The sequence below is a fragment of the Cucumis melo genome, chromosome 8, assembly GCF_025177605.1.
Source record: "Cucumis melo cultivar AY chromosome 8, USDA_Cmelo_AY_1.0, whole genome shotgun sequence".
In the NCBI taxonomy this organism is placed as follows: domain Eukaryota; kingdom Viridiplantae; phylum Streptophyta; class Magnoliopsida; order Cucurbitales; family Cucurbitaceae; genus Cucumis; species Cucumis melo.
The window spans coordinates 29225474-29245097 of NC_066864.1; the positions used below are offsets into that span (position 1 = coordinate 29225474).

At 35.2% G+C, this 19624-nt stretch overlaps 1 protein-coding gene across 4 annotated transcripts; it reads left to right on the forward strand.

Annotated features, from left to right (window-relative positions):
- Positions 1–4885: 4885 nt before the first annotated feature.
- Positions 4886–19404, forward strand: LOC103502456 (DNA repair protein recA homolog 2, mitochondrial). 4 transcript variants are annotated; one of them, XM_051088227.1, is made up of 8 exons: positions 4891–5182; positions 5528–5585; positions 5703–5920; positions 12637–12724; positions 17648–17820; positions 18109–18255; positions 18362–18493; positions 18723–19404. In XM_051088227.1, exons 1-8 carry the CDS (start codon positions 5090–5092, stop codon positions 18750–18752), a joined length of 939 nt encoding a protein of 312 aa, XP_050944184.1. In that variant the 5' UTR covers positions 4891–5089; the 3' UTR covers positions 18753–19404. The 4 variants fall into 4 exon arrangements, with proteins under 4 accessions (XP_008464619.1, XP_050944184.1, XP_008464618.1 ...); XM_008466396.2 differs by having other exon boundaries at positions 4894–5182; positions 5757–5920; positions 18740–19404; XM_008466395.2 differs by having other exon boundaries at positions 4895–5182; positions 18740–19404.
- Positions 19405–19624: the final 220 nt, after the last annotated feature.

Here is a 19624-nt window from a genome sequence, read left to right on the forward strand (position 1 = left end):
CTGTCGCTGGGTGCTTCCCGTCGGTGATGTGCGGATGCAGAAATGGGGCGGAAGACGAAAACGTGCGTATGGCGGCTGTGTTTGTCGGGTGAAGAAGCTGAAAAGAAGAAGAAGAAGAAGAAGAAGAAGAAGAAGAACGGGCGTTATCGACTGAAGGTGGAGACATCGGGCGGCTGTCGGGCGAGGAAGGGAGAAGAAGAAGAAGAAAAATTCACCGGGGAGGGGAGGGGACAGCGCGCGCGGTAAGTTAGGGTTTATTTTTAAAATATATATATATATATATATATTAAGTTAAATAATAATAATAATAATATTTAATAATAATAATAATAATAATAATAATAATAATAATAATATAATTAATAATAATAATAATGTAATAATAATATTAAATAATAGTAATAATAACAATAATAAATTATAATAATAATAATAAATAATAATAATAATAATAATATAATTAATATCATATTATTATTATAGCAATTTACAAAACATTAAATTCAAAAAAAATTTCGTATCCCCACAAAAGATAAAATTTACCTCGAAAATTCGGGGCGTTACATAAAGTTAACTATTTTTCAAATATTTCAGGTTTGCCCTTCCATCTTTCTTCTCTTCCTCGCGATTTCTTTCATGGTGTTCCTCCTCCGATTTCTTCCATCACCTTTCTTCTTTTCTTTTTTTTTTTCTGCTGCGATATTTTCCATCGTCTTTCTTATTTTTCTTTTTTTTTTTTTGCTTCGATTTCTTTCCATCGTCTTTCTTCTTTTCTAATTCTTTTTTTACGTCGTTTAATTTTTCCATCGTATTTCTTCTTTTCCTCTTTTTTTTCCGTTGTGATTTTTTTCCATCGTCTTTCTTCTTTTTCTCTTTTTATTACATCGTTTAAATTTGGGTAACAAATCTAAACGATCGTATACAAAAAGTAGAAAAATCTAAAAGATTGTGTATAAAGAATTTTGGAAAAAATCATTTAGATTGGAGTAGCCAAATGTAAACGATCGTGTAAAAAAGTAAACGATTGTGTAAAAAAAATAAAAGATCATGTATAAAGAATCTTGAAAAAAATCATTTAAATTGGAGTAGCCAAATGTAAACGATTGTGTAAAAAAAATAAAAGATTGTATATAAAGAATCTTGAAAAAAATCATTTAGATTGGAGTAGCCAAATGTAAACGATCGTGTAAAAAAAAGTAAATGATCGTGTATAAAGAATCTTGAAAAAAATCATTTAGATTGGAGTAGCCAAATGTAAACGATCGTGTAAAAAAAAATGATCGTGTATAAAGAATCTTGAAAAAAAATCATTTAGATTGGAGTAGCTAAATATAAACGATTGTGTAAAAAAAGTAAATGATCGTGTAAAAAAATAAATTATCATTTAGAGAAATCTAAACGATCGTGTACCAAAAGAATTTAAAAAAATCATGTACCAAATTTTGAAAAAAAAAGACCAAAATCTAAATGATCGTGTAACCAAATTTAAACGTAACCAAATTAAACGATCGTGTAACAAAATTAAATGATAGAATTAAAAAGATAAATTGTAGCGATATATAAACGATCGCGTACCAAACAATAACCAAATCTAAACGATCGCAAATATATTACACGTGTGTTGTTAACGACGTGGTTGATGGGGCATTTTTGGTATTTTACACGGTGAACCTCTAGGCTTTTTTTTTTGTTTTCGAAATTATTCTATACAGTGTAAACATTTTCTGCTTTGTTATATTTTTGAAAAAATCTCTTAAACTAACAACATATTTGGAATGACTTATATAAAAAAAAAATTCAAAATTTCATTTTTTTAAAACCATTTTGATAAATACTTCACTTAAAATAAAGGAAAACTTAAATAATTGTAATAAAACTGTAAACTATTTACGGCCCGTATAACAAAGCCCCTAAGGTTAGCCATTTTTTAAATATTCCAGATTTGCCATTCCATCTTTTTATTCTTCCTCGCGATTCGTCTTCTTCTGTTATTTTGTCTTCCCCTGCGATTTCATCTTTCTTCTTTTCTATTTTTCTTTTCTGCAATTTCTTTCCATCATCTTTCTTATTTTTCAATTCTTTATTTATGTCATTTAATCTTTCCATCGTTTCTCTTATTTTCCTCTTCGTTTTTTTTTCGCTTCGATTTCTTTCCATCGTCTTTCTTCTTTTCTTTTCTTTTTTTTTTTTTTTACGTGTTTACATTTGGTAACCAAATCTAAACGAGTATAAAACTATGTACAACAAAATAGCAAAATCTAAAAGATCAAGAATCTTGAAAAAAAATCATTTAGATTGGAGTAGCCAAATGTAAACGATCTTTAAAAAAAAAGATTGTGTATAAAGAATCTTGGAAAAAAATCATTTAGATTGGAGTAGCCAAATGTAAACAATCGTTTAAAAAAGTAAACGATCGTGTATAAAAAATCTTGAAAAAAAAATAATTTGGATTGGAGTGACAAACGTAAACGATCGTGTAAAAAAAAAGTAAACGATCGTGTAAATAAATCTAAACAATCGTGTATCAAAAGAATTAAAAAAAATCGTGTACCAAATTTATAAAAAAAACCATTTAGATTTGGGTCCCAAATGACCCAAATCTAAATGATCGTGTAACAAAATTAAACGATGAAATTGAAAAGATAAATTGTAGCCATATCTAAATTATAGTCATATCTAAACGATCGCGTATATATTGAATCATATCTAAACGATCGCCTTGTAGCTATATCTAAACGATCGTATATATATTGAACCATATCTAAATGATCACGTATATATTTAACAATATCTAAACGATCGCGTATATATTTAACCATATCTAAATGAACGCGTATAAATCGCAAATATGTTACGCGCGCGTTATTGACGGCGTGGTTGACGGGGCATTTTTGGTATTTTACACGGTGGGCGTCTAGGTTTTTTTTCCGTTTTTGGAATTTTTCTATAGAATGTAAATATTTTGCCGCTTTTTTATATTTTTGAAAAGACCCCTAAAATAAAACACACAAGCATGCTTGACAAATCTCTTTTAAAAATGTTCTTTTTTGAAAAATTTCAAGTTTGACCAATGGTGATTGAAGGTTGATTGGTAGTGGTCGGGATGTTGGTTGCTGAAAGTTCGTCGATGGAGTATCGAAAATGGTGGTCGGAGATTGGCGAGTGATAGTATAGGAAGTGGTATACAAAGTTGTCTAATGAATTTTCTTACCTTAAAACTCTAATGAATTTTCTTACCTTAAAACTAACACACTTAGGATTGAAGAATAGCAATGATGGTTATTCAAAATGGTAAGCTACTCTCCAACTAAAAGTAAACCTTACTCCAAATAAATAGTGGGCTATTATAACCCAACTTCATCCCCCATCACATGCCACGTAGTGTAAGAAAGAAAAAGAAGTTTAAAGAAAGAGGTTAGTTTTTAAAATAACAATTTTTTTTTTAAAAAAATCGATATAATTAAAAAAATTATTTCAAATAATAAAATTGCTAAAATTATTAACAAAAATAAGTCTTTTGATAGATTGCCATAGATTAGTATATGTGCTTTTTTAATATTTCGATTACTATATTTGAAAAGTGCCCATATTTAAATGAAACATTTTCAAATATAGCAAAATAAACCAAAATATTTACAAAAATAGCAAAAACTTGGATATACATACTTCTTTTTTAAAGAATTTAAATTGGTTAAATTATAAAAAATGCTCATAAACTTTCAAAAGTTTCAAAAAAGGGATAAAAAATACACCAACCATTAGTTTTGGATGAAAAAGTTTTGTTTTAAGAATAATCTTGAACTATAAAAACAGTTTCATACCCTTGAACTTAAAACAATTTAAAAAATACTCTCATTTATCTAAATTTTACACCACTTTTCTTACCAACCAAAATAAAAACCTAAAATTTAAGTTAAAACCATAGTCTTAAATTTACTTGACTATTAACAGACAATAATAGATTAAAAACACAATTAATCTCTATAGTTATTGTAGTAATTAACATATAATTAATTGTCAAATAAAAAATATATTTGACTATTAACACATAATGATAGTCTAATAGATCTATCGTTGTGAGTTTTTTTTTACTAATTATTGTTTTAGTATGTTTTAAGGAGAAATTTTATTTTAGAACTTTACGAGAGTTTGTGAAACTTTATGTTTAACCAAGGTTAATATTGACGTTGATAAATATATCAAAGTCTTAATTTTACAAAAATTTCGATTTTAATGGATACTTTTAGAAAAATTATAAAAAACTAAAAAAAATTAAATGATTAAACAAATATTTTGTTATTTTTAAATAAGTAAATATGTCTATTATTTATGTTATATTTGTATTATATATTTTTTTTTGTGATTTGTGGATCTTTTAAAGATGTAATAGAAATATCGATTCATCCCACAATCGATATCAAACCCAAGGAAATGAGAAAATATTCATTAGAAATATCGACATCGATGGAAATTTAAAACTTTGGTTTCAACTAAAAATTTTAGTTTTATTTTGGGCGTTAAGAAATGTGGCGTAAAAATTGGCTAAGAGAGAATTTTTGAATTCTTTTTAAAATTAAGGGTATTTATGAAAATTTTCAATAGTTTAAAGGTATATTTGAAACAAAACTTTAACGGTTTTCATTCAAATATACTCGTAAGAGTATTTTTGAACATTTTTTAAAAATTTAAATGCATTTTTTAAACGAAATATTTGAGACAAAGAGAATTATTTTAATCTTATAGGTTATTATAGTCGGTGTTTTAGGCGTGGACTATTTTTAGTTCGATATAAAAATAATTAACATCATCGTAAAAAGTAAAAAATATGATAAACGTCAACTATTAAAAACGATAACAAAGCATAAATGCTATGGATAATCTTTGTCCCGAATATCCTCGTGAAGAACATTTTTGACCCAAATAACAAAGTTTCGGGGTGAGTTTGTAATGTCAAATCTCCTTTTTCATTTGACCCTTTGAGAGCACCAAGAACAACAATGGAGCTTCCTCTCTGCAAAATTCCTAAGCGCCAAATTTCTTAATCTTAAAACCCTAACCCAAAAACTCTGCCCAATAAGCTCTACGAGGGATGTCATTTCTCGCACATTCACTCTTCCGCTCTTGCCGTCTCAAGCACTTCGAAGCATCTCGCTTTTCCTCTCTGTTCCACTTCCTCGGCCAGGTCTCTTTTCTTTGACCTCTTCGTCTTCTACTTTTACTTCAGATTCTACGTCTTGAATTGATTATCTGTTTTCTTGTTAGAGTTTGAACATTTTTATTTATGAGTTTCGTCCGTAATGTCCTCGGTACTGAAATAACTTAGATGCTGCCACATGTAGAAGGATAGTTGTTTTCTTGTGAATTTAAATAAGGAAAAAATGAAATGAATTGAATATTGTTCATGGATAATGGGGCTTTTGAAAGTAGTATTTTCTCTGTTTTGGCTTACAATTATATTAAGATTGTATAAATGGGTTTTCCCAGTTTTGTTTTTCTTCTGTGACCCTTTCCCCTTTTGTTCTGGAAGGGAAGGAGAGATGTGATCAGCTGTATGGGTATAGATGCTTGTCATTTTTCCTCACTAGGTAATAGGCAACAGGCCAAAAATCTCTTTCTTTGTATTTTGTTAGTTACATAAGAGCTGCCCAATTGACGTTTTCTGTTTATCCTAATGCACCATAATTTTTCTTTATAAAATTTAGTTGATGTTTGGGAGTACGAATGCGATATGCTTAATGATGATACTAAAACGACAGAGAAAGATACTGCACTGCATTCGGCAATCTCTCGGGTTGCTGCTGATTTTGGAAAGGAATCTAAGTTGTTTTTGCAGAGGTCTTTTAGCTCCCGATATGCACATGTGATTTCCACTGGATCATTAAAGCTAGACATTGCTCTTGGGATTGGAGGTTTACCTAAGGTGAGTGGCTGTAAGTTGGATTTTTTTTCTGCCATTTATTTGATTGTTTATTTCACGTATTTTCCAGAATTGGAATGTGTTTGCAGTTAAAGTCTTTTCTGTTGTTACTTCACTACCTTTTCATTTTACGTCACTCGCATATTCATGGTGTTGATTTCTACATAATAAAGGTCTCTTAGTCTAATGATCTTTTGTTATTTCCATCATATTTTGTTTTGCCGCATGTTATTTGTGTACTATATTTCATTTCTTCACCTTGATTTTGCAAGGATAGGTTTAAGGCTTGATCATAGTGTGCATATAATAAAGAAATCTTTGGTTAGAACCGATCCTAAATCACTTGACCTTTGTCAACTATGTATAAGGGCAGAGAACCTGATAAGCGCCCACTATGTTTGTTAGATGCAAAGCTAGAGGTCCTTCTAGGATCCTTGCAAAACTCACAAAGAAAGCTAACTTAGATCAAACCTAGAATCTATGGTGGTCACTCTTAGATCCTAAGACAACTCACTCCAGGATTAGCTTGATCAAGACTCATCTAGTGAATTGATTTTTAGATTTGAAAGTTGAATATGCACAAACTTTTTAATATTGACATTCTCTTCCCAAAATGTGGAAACTAGATCCCTATGTATACTAATTAAAAATGCTAAATAAAAGGACATAACATTTAATTTTATGCCCTTTCAACTACTATAATAAATGAAAACACATAACATTGAATAAGTACAATCTAAAACACATAACATTAAATAAGTACATAATTCATTAAAGATGTGAGTGAATTTGAATTCATCATGAATTTTGGGGTCCAAATAACTTTTGAAGTTCCAAATGTTGGAACTCTTCAAGCTTATTGGGAAGCTTAGCTTGAAGGTTACTCGTTCTATGCTTCAGCTAATCAATGCCAATTATTTGCTTATCCCATCTATGTATATCTGAAATTAAAAAAAGGGGACCCCAGTTTAGTGGTTTGTGGTCAAGTTCTTTTATATTCAACTTCTTCCAAAAGACTATGAGCCAAAAGGACATTAGAAGACTTGCATAATCTAATCGAAGTTCATGTAAATTCCATGTATATGACTAATTCACATTCATAATGATTAAAAGAATGTCATGATCAAATTGAATTACGATAGGATTTGTATTAGGGGTAATTACGGTATTAAGGGAATATTAGTAATTAGTTGGAGATTTAGTTATACTGATTGATTATAAATAGAGGGAGTGGGGAATGGAGAGGATATGCAATATAGTGTAAGTGAATTGGGGCTTGAGAGTAGTCTCAAGATTGGGTGGGTCCAAGTACCTCGAATCACTTGGTTTATCTTGTATTTCTATTATCTTTTATATTACAATATATGGCTTCTTTCATTCATGGAGTTGAAGCAAAGTTGAGAGAATTGTGGGATTGGCTAAATGAGATGGAATTCATATTTTGATTTCAACAAGAGGAAGAAAAGCAGGTGAACAGTGATATGAGAAATATTTTCAAAGAGAGGAGAGAGGTTGCACCAACGAGAAAAGAAGAAATCAAATTTGCGAAGAAGGAAAGCAAAGAATCAAGTGGCTTACCTAACGTAGAAGAAGGGAAGGAAATAGTCGTTCCAGTAGAAACAAGGGAACCAAGCTCTAATTTGAAAAGAAATCAATAAAATGTAATCATCTCAAGGAGCCTTCAAGATATAGAAACTCAAGGACAAAAGGCTGTCAAATTGGAATCATGTTTGACAGAGATGCGAAACTTCAAATGCAACCAGAATCGAGTAAGAGCAACAGATCCAGGCCAAATGAAGCAAGATTGGCCAAGGAAAAATAGGTATGTGAAGAAAAGAAAGTGCAAGAGAAACAAAAGAAGGTTAAACATACCAACAAAAACAAATTAAGATAGTTGGAGGAAGAACTCCTTGAGGTCTAAGAAGCGATGAGGCACATGAAAGAAGAATGGAATGAGAAAGAGGAAAAAGAAATCGAAAAAAACATGGTGGCAGAATAATTTTTTGATTATCTAATGCTTGTCAAAACAATTGGGGGATCTAATGAAGAAAAAGAAATTGTCGACGGTTGAGTTGTTGGCCAACAAAGAGGGTGCCAGACAAAGAAGCGATGATCGAAGTACTTTTGTAATCACGCTAGTTGAAGACGGAGGAAGTATGGTGAGGGTGGAGACTCTAGTTATGGTAGTTGAAGTTGTGCTACGGTGGTCGAAACGCTAAATATGGTAGATCACAATGAGCCATGATGGTCGGAGGTGCTGGTAATATCAAAAAATGTTGATTGGCGGTGGTTGGAGAAGCAATTGTGGGGAATGGGTAGATTACGTGAAGCTTAGGGAAAGAGAAATTTGTGTGAAGAGATGTACAAACTAATTGATGCCGGCGTGACATATTTGGGTGTTGGGACCGATTGTTGGAAAATCAAAGGAATAGGGTGTTGGCTGTGGGCTGCAAATTGGGCTGAGTAAAAAGGTGTGTTTTAGGGGCCGATAATGATAGGCTTTGTATTAGGGTATTAAGGGCATATTAGTAATAAGTTGGAGAGTTAGTAATACTGGTTGAATATAAATAGAGAGAGTGGGGAATGGAGAAGATAGGCAATATTGTAGTCAGTGAATTAAGGCCTGAGATTAGTCTTAAGATTGGGAGGGTCCAAGTACCTCGAATCACTTGGTTTATCTTGTATTTCTATTATCTTTTATATTGCAATATATCTGGGTTCTATCAAATTAAATTTTAGGTTTCATTATAAATTGATTCATCGAGGATCAAGAAATGCTCAAGAGCCCTGATGGACATCATCTATCACCTTCAGATTGGGGTTCCTTGGCTCTATCAAAATCGGCTTTGTATCACAGTCTACTAATAAACTGGTAAAAAGAGCAAGAGAACAAAAAAGAAATCCAAAGGAATAGATGAGCTAAAAAGGCTTGTCCGTAGCATCAAATATAAAAAAGACATCATTAAGGAAAACCAGGGTGGGTGATCAAACTCCAAATGATTATTTTCTCTTGGAATGTGCAAGGTTTGAAAGCCGGGGAAAAATGTGCAATGGTGAAAAATGTCATCCTTAAACATAACCCTACTATGGTGATTCCTCAAGAGATCAAGTTAGTGGAGGTTGATTGTTGTATCATTAAATCCCTTTGGAGTTTTAGATTATCAATTGGACGGTCTTGGAAGCATCAGGAACCTTTGGTGGTATCATCATAATGTGGAACATCCCTTCCATTACATTGGGCGAGGTCATTAATAGCCTTTTTTTTCGCTTACTTTTTCTTTCTCTTTAGCAAATAGATTTTCTTTTTGGATCCCAGGTATTTGTGGCCATCCTCTGTAAAAAACAAACATTTGTTTTGGCAAGAGCTTTATGATCTCTAGGGTTTTGTGGTGATCAGATACTAGGTGGAGACTTCAGATGGACATGGGAAAAATCTTCCAACAGACCACCAACCACCAGTATGAAATCTTTCAATTCTTTCATTGAGGCAGCTGATCTCATCGACATCCCATTGCAAAATGACACATACACACGGTCGGGTTATCGTCATTACCATGTATCCACCCTTATTGACCGTTTCTTGATGACAGAACAGGTTCTTCAGAAATTTAGCTTTATCACATCTATAAGATTGGTGAGGCCGACATTTGACCGCTTCCAAATCTTACTTTCAATTTGGCACAACAAATGGGGTCCAACTCCTTTCCGCTTCAAGAATATGTGGCTTAAGCACAAAGACTTTGATAGTATCATTGAGTATTGGTAGAAAAACACAGCAACACAGGCCAATCAGGGCATGCTTTGATCATCGAGCTAAAAGGACCGAAAACTATGCTAAAGAATGGAACAAGATCACTTTTGGCAACATTTATACACAAAAGAATGAACTCATGGCTGAAATTACCTTATTAGACAATTTGGAAGAAATAGATGATTGTCTCCCTATTCACAGTGTCCAAAAAAGGGAGCTAAGGGCGCAACTACAATCTATTGTGGCAGAGAAAGTCCACTAGACACAAAAGTGCAAGGCACTTTGGCTTGAGGAAGGGGATCTAAAATACACTTCTTTCATTGTATTGTGCTACAGGGAAGCGTCTGAATTCCATACATGATTTACTTTCACCTGAGGGGGTTAGTCTTCTGATTGAAAAAGACATTGTTGAAGAATTCTTCAAATTCTACCGAAAACTCTACACCAAGAGGCTAAGCCTTACTGTCCTTCCCATTTTGTCTTGGCCTACTCTATTTGACCAACAATCATGCTCCCTGGAGAGTCCTTTCTCTGAACAAGAGATTTGGAATGCAATTTGTGTGCTTGGTACAAATAGGTCTCTTGGTCTGTATGTGATGCATAATTCTTCAAAAGATATTGCCCGATTATTAAGGAAGACATATTAAGGTTGTTCTAAGACTTCTATCACAATGGTATCGTAAATGAAAATCTCAATGAAGCTTACATTGCCCTCATCCCTAATTGGACAAATGCTAAATGTATTGGTAATTCTAGACCAATAATTCTTATCACAGGTGCCTACGAAATTCTTACCAGGGTTATGTCTGAGAGGCTTAAGAAAATTCTTACCACAGATGCTAAATGTATTAGTGACTTTGGTCTGTATGGTTTCGATGCAGAATTCTACAGAAGATCTTGGTCGATTATTAAGGATGACATATTAAGTTTGTTCCAAGACTTCTATCACAACGGTATCGTAAATGCTAATCTCAATGAAACTTACATTGTCCTCATCCTGAATTGGACAGATGCTAAATGTATTGGTGACTTTAAACCAATAATTCTTACCACAGATGCCTACAAAGTTCTTGCCAGGGTTCTATCTGAGAGGCTTAAGAAAATTCCTACCACAGATGCTAAATGTATTAGTGACTTTGGTCCGTATGGTTTCAATGCAGAATTTTACAAAAGATCTTGGCCGATTATTAAGGAAGACATTAAGTTTGTTCCAAGACTTCTATCTCTATTGTATCGTAAATGCAAATCTCAATGAAACTTACGTTGCCCTCATCCCTAAGTGGACAGATGCTAAATGTCTTGGTGACTTTAGACCAATAATTCTTACCACAGGTGCCTACAAAATTCTTGCCTACCTGAGAGGCTTAAGAAACTTCTCCCACTTAATTTCTGAACACCAATCTGCTTTTGTTGAGGGGTGTCAAATTCTGGATCCTTTGTTAGCCAATGAAGTTATTGATGAGTGGTCGAGGAAAGGAAAAAGAGGAATTGCCGTCAAGCTTGACATTGAAAAGGCTTTTGACACTGTTAACTGAAGTTTCCTTGACTCTGTTCTTCAAGCCAGAGGCTTTGGGTGTAGATGAAGAAAATGGATTAAGGGTTGTCTGTTGTTTGCAAACTTCTCCATCATTATTAATAGTTGACCAAGAGGTAAACTAAAAGCTTCTCGAGGTATTAGGTAGGTGACCCTCTCTCCCCCTTCCTTTTCAACATTATCATCGACACTCTTAGCCGGCTTTTGAATTGAGCTGAATCCGAAGGAAGTATCCAAGGCTTTGATCTTGGTAAGGATAAATTATCCATCACTCATCTCCAATTTGCTGATGACACCATTGTTTTGTCGAAATAGGACTGCACTCTTATCAGAATTGTTTAAGGTTATTGATAAATTTGAGTCTTGGGTCTTTCCATCAATCATACAAAGTCACAAAATCATTGGTATCAACCTCTTTCCTGCTGACTTGAATTCTGTTGCTGATTGCTTTGATTGCAAAGTTGGTTCATCGCCAAATACTTATGGGCCACTCAAATCACCGGCCTCTTAATACAATAGACAATTGACATTGGAACCTCGAGGTGTCTGGTATCTACATCACAAAATCTTGGATTGCTTTGAGACATGAGGCCTAGGGAAACGTTCTTTTTAAAAAATTGCCTAAAGCCATATGGACTGACCATTATCCCAAAAAAAATCAAAACTCTTATTTGGGAGCTTGCTCACGTAGCCGTTCTAACCAACGACAAGCTTCAGTGCTACCTTCCCACTACTTTATTATCTTTGTATTGGTGTTCTCTATGTAAGAATAACTCAGAATATCAGTCACCTCTTCATTTTCTGCCCCTTTGCTAAAGATTGCTGGGATCACTTTTTGAAAGTTTCAATTGGCACATGGTCTTTCCTATGGATATCACCCTCTTCCTTTCAACCATTTTGAAGGATCACCCTTTCAAAGGAAGAAGAAGCATCATTTGGAAACACATAGCAAGAGCCTTTCTGTGGAAGCTATGGCTTGAGTGCAACAACATAATTTTCCAAGACAAAATCAATCATTTTGAATCCTTTATTGACCATGTTATTACTGCTATTACTTGGTGCAAACTTTTGGCAATTTTCAAATCTTACAGTTTTGCTACTCTATTAGCTAATTGGAGATGTGTCCTGTAACTCCTTTGGTCTGGGGTCTCTTCCCCTTTCTTCAACTCTTTTAATTTCATTTTATTAATGAAATTGTTTCTTATAAAAAAAATGTATTGATTCATTCTATTGAGTAGTTCTCGTAGTGTACTCTATCAAAGTGCATTGTTAGCAAATGCAGATACTATCTGTGTATTTGCTGTATGTATTTCTGTTCGATTTTCTCTACTTGACAGCTTCACTTGAACAAGCTCTGCTGTCTAATTGTGTCCTTAAGTTTGATTTTCTCTTCATTTTAAAGTATTGGTTGTGATCATTCTACTTCCTATGCAGGGAAGAATAATTGAAATTTATGGGCAAGAAGCTTCTGGAAAGACAACATTGGCGCTCCACATCATTAAGGAAGCTCAGAAACTTGGAGGTGTTTGTTGGCTTTGCCTTTTTTCTGGATCAGAATGATAACTACTTGTCGAAAATTCTGGCAAGTTGTATACTTTAAAATACTTTATTAAAGAAAAAATCCATTTGATTCAATATCAACCTCGATTTCTATACCATCTTTTATGTTAAGTTCGTTTATCATTTAATCCAATCTTAATGATTACTACCCTAAAATATTGAAAATACTTATAGGATCATGGATTGTTGTCGACCTCACTTTCAAATTCAAATCTAGCCTCCTGTTACTTATTACTTTTTTATGAAGAAATATGAATGTTGTAATGAAGTATGATAAGGTAGTATTATTTTCAAAAATATAATTTTGGATATGATTTCTCGTTGGCTATGGGTACCTGCCACTTCATATATGTATATGCGTGCTTTTCCAGAATCTACAAATGATATAAACTCATTAAAACTTGCGAGATTCTTCTTTTTTAAAGAGAATGAAAAGAATAACTCATTGAAAAAACAAAGAGAATTCACATGGATACAAAAAGACCAGCCCACAAAAGAAGGGATCTCCCTCTTTAGAAGGGGACTCCAACTGTGCAAAATAATACATATAGAGTAGTTTCGAAAAGCTGTCAAAATCCAAGCTCACAAGGAAACATGAAAACGAACTAGATACCAAACATCAGGGCTCCACGCCTTTATAAACTCTACTATCTCTCCATCCCCACAAAACGCACAAAATAGCATACCCCCTTTGCAAACCAAAGAAAGCAATCCTTCTCCCCACCAGATAGGTTGAGAAGAGATTCCACGACATAGCAAAAATGGTTTTGCTGAAAGAAAGAATCCCATTATGTACTGTCAAACTCACAATGCTTAAGAAAATGGACCAGGTCTTTCTCCCGCTTCAAACAGAATTTACAACTGAAAAGACTAGCAAGCAAGGAAAACTTCCTCTTAAGTTGATCCATTGTGTTAGTGTGCCCGTGTTAGACTTTCAAGTAAAGAACTCAGTTTCCTAGGAATTTTAATCCTCCAAAGCACCAAAAACAACCTACAAACCAAGGGGAGAAGGATCAACCAAGTCGCTAAGAAAGATTTACACGAGAACCCCCCTAAAGGATCGCGACTCCATATGCTCACTTCCCTTCCCCCATGCTTAAAAGGGAAACCCTCAAATGAAGAAAAAAGAGTAGCCACCTCCGTCATTTCCCTAGAGCATGATTGAACCCGAAAGAAATTTTTTGAGAGAACAAATGATACAATTGAGGGAGCAAAGAACAAAGTGGTTTTTTCAATAGCAACATTTTGCAATAAAAAATAAAGGTTTGCTATCTCCTCTCTCCTCCCCCTTCCTCTTTCACTCCTCTCCCCCTCGGTCTCTCTTCTCCTTCGATCAGTAGCATTCGACAACCTCCTTTTTTCCATTCAAACAGGCCCATAGCCCTCTCAAATTACTTCTCAGCTCATAAAATTAAAACGTGGAGGTTCAGAGTTGCAAGATTAACGACTCCTATTACTGCATTTGGTTTGAAGAGGATAAGTTCTTCCCAATAATTCTTATCTCTTGAGGGACGACCATGCAATTTTCAGTTGTTGTTCTTTGGTATGTCGCTGTTTCTTGCAATGCTCACAGATGAGGACATGTTTTTCGTTGTGCTTCTCACTATCAGGGGTAGAGGACCTTGCGTTGAAGGAATCAATGGCAAAAGTGGTTAGAATATTCATGGCACTCGTAGGATCCTCCTCAAGACAAACTTCAAAATTGACCTCCATCAGGAGGAAATAGGTTTTTGGCCCAGTATACGACCACGGACGACATCCAACTTGGAGTCGAGGCCAACGAGGAAGTCATATATCCGGTCAAGTTCTTCAAGTCTGGAGTGCTGTATTCCATCACTAGGATAATTCCAGACAATTTCTCTGCACATATTCATTTCTTGCCAAATGAGGGGAAGTTTATTCAAGTAAGATGTTACATCCATGCTTGCATTCATGGACTTGCTTTCTCAGTGTGTAGAGGTGAGAGGTATTTTAACGCTTCAAATAAAGCTTCTGAGCTGCATTCCGTATGTTCCTAGCAGTCGTACCATACAATAAAGGCTTGCCAATAAGCTCCGTACCATTGATTAACAAGGCCCAAACCAGAGAATCCTCCCATTTCCAGTAACATTCCTAGGGATCTCCTGGTTGAGGGTGTGGTATCTCTCTCGACAGAAAGCCAAATTTGTGGCGACCCTCAAGGATCATTTTAACAGATTGGTACCACGAGAAATAGTTATGGCCATTCAACTTCTCCCCCATAAAGATTCTTGTAGATTGTGTCATAGAATTAGACACATAAGTAAAGGACAAAGTAGGGAACAATGTTACCGAATTCTCGGAATACATCAGCAAGGTTGTAGGAATGCCAAGACTAGGAGTGGTTGTAGGAGCCCCTAACGTTGCCTCAAACACCGCAATTTGCTGTTGAAGCATATCCAGTTGTTGTTGGGCGGTACCTAGAGAAAAATCCTGCACATGAGGTTTGGATTGGGCAAAGGATTCACCGACCTCAAATGTTAACTGAGCCGGTAAGGTATAGTGTCTTGTTGGGGTTGTGAAGAGCGGTTGGGTTTGAAAGGTGTAGGATTTTGTTTGCGGTGGAATTGGATGGAATTCTAGTTTGCAGCAAGGTGGTAGGTAGGTGTTGAGGAGGCTTTGGATTTAGGGTTTGTAGTTGAACAAATGGGTTGGCATATGGGCAATGGGCAGTGGTTGAACAGTGGGCGGTGGCTGAGGTAGGGTTAGGTGTGGTTGGACAAGAGGCATCGACTGGAAGATAGAGGTACAACTAGACAATGCGTGGATTACCTACGGCTGGGGAAGAAAGTTATGCGGTGGCGCATGTGGCTGGAAAATGAGACCACTCGATGGCGCATGGGGTTGGGAAATCATGCTGGTCGGCATGATTTGGAGCTGTCGAAGCAGTATGTCCATGGTGGCAGCAATTCTGGCGTCGGCAGCGGCTTGGACGGCGGCGCTCACAGTGACTGTCTTTTTGATGCGTTCGGATCCTCCATTGGTTGCTCCTCTAGTTGGGTTCCATCAAGGATGGTTTTTAGGATTTCATCGTCACCTTGCTCTGGTACCATATTAAAAGAGACGGAAAAGAAAAGCACACTGATATACGTGGAAACCCTAATATAGGGAGAGAAATCACGATGGAGAACTTTCTTATTATTTACTAATATAACACAAAGGTACAAGAGGGGAGAATTAGGTAATTAGGGCCTTTGCTAGAGTTTTAGAAGAAATCTGTTCACAGATTCAAGCTCCCGGAAAAGCAACAGATCAGAGGCCCAAAAATCCTCCTCTCCTAAATTTAAGTACTTTGTTTTATCATTGCCCAACGTAAAGGTGAATCTTCAAAGATGAATTTCTGTTAACACTCCAATTGATCCATCTCAGAAGAAAAGAAAAGCTGACTTTGTGTCCCCATTCAGTGTAAGCAGCGAGGAAATTGACCAGATTGAGAAGTCAGATGAACTAGAGAAGCAGAGATGAAAGGAACCAATAGAAGTTGATTTGAATGCTCTGTTTCAGTGTGAAGAGGAACCGGAAGTTGCAACAAGCTTTGGATTGCTTATCTCGAGTTCAGTTTTGTGAAGCACCAGCCCGTCTAAAGTCATTGGTAGCTGATTGCAATCTGATTTTGGGCTAATATCCAACAGCATCCTTTGCTAGAGTGAGTTTATTTGAGAATGAAAATCGTGTCGTGGAGCATGAGAGGGTTGAAAGGCCCTTCAAAGAGATGGGCCCTCAGAAGATTCTTGTAGTCACATAATACGGATCTAATGTTAATTCAAAAATTCAAAAAGATGATCTGATATGATAGCAATTTACAGCTTCAACAATAAGATTGAGAAGTGTTTGGAGAAGTTAATTTTTTGGAAAGAAGACAATTTGGGAATGAGAGTAATAAAAAAACTATGATGGGCGTGCTTACCATTAGTGTAGAGAATGAAGAGTTAGAAGAGGGCGTGCTTTAGAGGTTCTTAACAAGAAGTCGTTCCGTTAGTCATCCTTGAGCAGGACTTTGGTAAACTATTCCTGGCAGTTTTGTCATCAAAAGGTGTTACATCAAATTATCTGTCCTTTCAATTGAGGCTTAGATGTAACCTCAAGATTGGTTCTTTAGTTGTGCATCATAAGTCGTGGTAGCAGTTTGTCAGCTTGTGTAGTTAATGATTTTTTATGGATCAGATGTTCTTTGGCTGGTTTCAAGATAGCTCAACTCTTTTGTTTTTAACCTCTTGAGATGCATCTTGTTCGAGCACTTCAAAGATTACTTCTTTCATGGTTATGGTTCTTTGGAGCCACCTTTGTTTCCTTTCCCCGCATTTCATTTGTATTGAATTTTCTTCAGTTGCTGTTTTGATTGTTTTGCTGCCTTGTTTGGAGTCAGTGCATTTGGATTTTGGATTCTTTGTTCTTGAGAGATTCAAACTCTTTATATAATTCTCTGGTACTTTGAGCATTAGTTTCATTTCATCAATATGAAGATGCTTGATTCCTTTTAGAAAAACAAAGAGGTCTTCACCACCCAATGGTCTTTCCAAAAATACGTATCTCTTCCTTCCTCCATCACACAACTAACTGAACGAACCAAAAGAACAAAATTAATTGCCCCTTTTCTGGTTTGTATTTACCCTTTATTTCGGTGCAATTAGCCTAGCCCATTTCCCGGTTCGGCGATCGCTCAAGAGCAAAAAAAAAAAGGCAGACTAATACATGGCTTTCAAGGAATATTAAGATGTCAGCTCAATGATTTGTCAATATTACTGTTGAAAACACGTGCATAAATATATTTCTTTTGTGTAACATTTGCACAAGGATATTTATCAATAACTTTTTGGTTTCTTTGTTTCATTGTCATCTTTTGCTAATTGATCTTTTCTCTCGGCAGGATATTGTGCATATTTTGATGCAGAGAATGCAATGGACATGTCATTTGCTGAATCAATGGGTGTAAACGTAGATAATCTTCTTATTTCACCTCCAGCTTCTGCTGAAAATCTGTTGTGTGCTGTTAATACTCTAGTTAGAAGTGGATCTGTGGACGTAATTGTGGTTGATACTGTAAGACTACCTACCTTTCCCTTGTGTATTGTATTACTTATCACAAAATGTCCTATTTCATTACGGTTCTCATGATCTTTTTATGCGGAAAACTTCTGGAGGACCAGTTTTAGTAATTATGTCAATAGTGATATTCCTTTATCACTTTTTCCTTTTTCTACTTTTATTCTTTGGACCAATGCTGTTAATTATTGGGGAATGAAATAGTCGACTTTATATTATTGAGTCTTTTGTATCATTCAATCCGCTGATGCAAGTTGATGTTGGCCTATAAAATGGATTCCTCAGGTAGCTGCCCTTGTTCCACAGTGTGAACTTGATGCTCCGATTGGCAGTTCTGAGCGAGACAGTCGACCTCGAGTGATGAACCAAGCATTAAGGAAAATTCATTATTCACTGAAGCTATCGCAAACTCTGATTGTTTTTATTAATCAGGTTGGTACTAAGTTGCACAAGTCCTTCCTCATATTGTCATTTATAAGGTATCAATTACATATGAAGGAATGGTATTTCACTATGCAGCATTATTGTCTATATACAGGTTAGATCTGCAGGATATCAAAATGATTTCGAACAGAAGGATGAGGTAACATGTGGTGGGAATGCCTTGCAATTTTATGCAGCAATCAGACTGAGGCTTTTGAGAAAGGGATTACTGAAGAGGGGTGATAAGGTAAACTTTGACTCAACCATTGTTTGATTCTGCCAGCAACTTAACCATTGTTTGTTATCATTTTTTTACCGAGTTCAAAAGGGGAAAAAAGATTTTATTGACTATTACACGATTTTATTTTTATATTGTGTGCTTCACAAAATTAAAATTATTTAATTTTTGGGGCACTTTATTAATGAGATCTCTGGTTTTTCATATGAAATGCTTGTGCTACCTTGTTTTAAATCAGACCACGGTTCTTTCTAGGTCACTGGTCTAGCAGTCAGTGTGCAGGTGGTGAAAAATAAGTTAGCCTCATCCATGAAAATGGCAGAACTAGGGATACATTTTGGGAGGGGGTTTTGCTGTGAATCTGAGGTTCTGGAATTGGGTTGTGAACATGGAGTTATTCTTAAAGATAAAAGCAACTTTCATATTGAAGGGAGGATTTGCAGCAGCAAGCATGAAGCAGAACAGTATCTGATGGAAAATGAAGATGTTCTTCATAAGGTGGTTGAGATACTAAGGAACCAGTTATTTATACAAGAGTCGAGTCCTTGAGCACTTTGCCATTATCGCAATATGTTTACTGTTGAAGCTATTGTTGGTGCATTTTGGCCGTTTCACATAACCCGAGCAAGTGAAAAATCGTTGGAGAAGTTGAAGATCTTTCGAGGATTCTCGTTTGAGAACTGGAGAGCAGCCATATAATCCATCGTACTTGCCCCAATTAATTGACGGGTAGCGCTTGGAAATGGCCATTGCTGCCACCATTGTTAGCTTACAATTGTCGAGTTTTCAATTTTTTTTTTTCAGTTTCCAAGACGAGCAAAAAGCAACCTTGTTGAAGGCGTCTTAACAAGATTATAAGTAGGATTAAAATGTGGATATGGAGATTTGATTTAAATGGAAACTATTATTTTTGTTTTTTCCTTGTTATCTGTCATTCTTATTCTTTTAATAATGTTACCTTAATGTCAAAATTAGGGTATGAGAGAAAGTATTGAAAAAAAAAATAGTGGATGGGATCCACAAGTTGGCCGAAGTTGTGGATGGATGCATGACTTCAATTAATTGCTTGCCTACTAAGTCGAAATGTTGGATGGGGTTCACGACTTCAGTGTCATCCCACATCAAACTTTTTTATTCTTT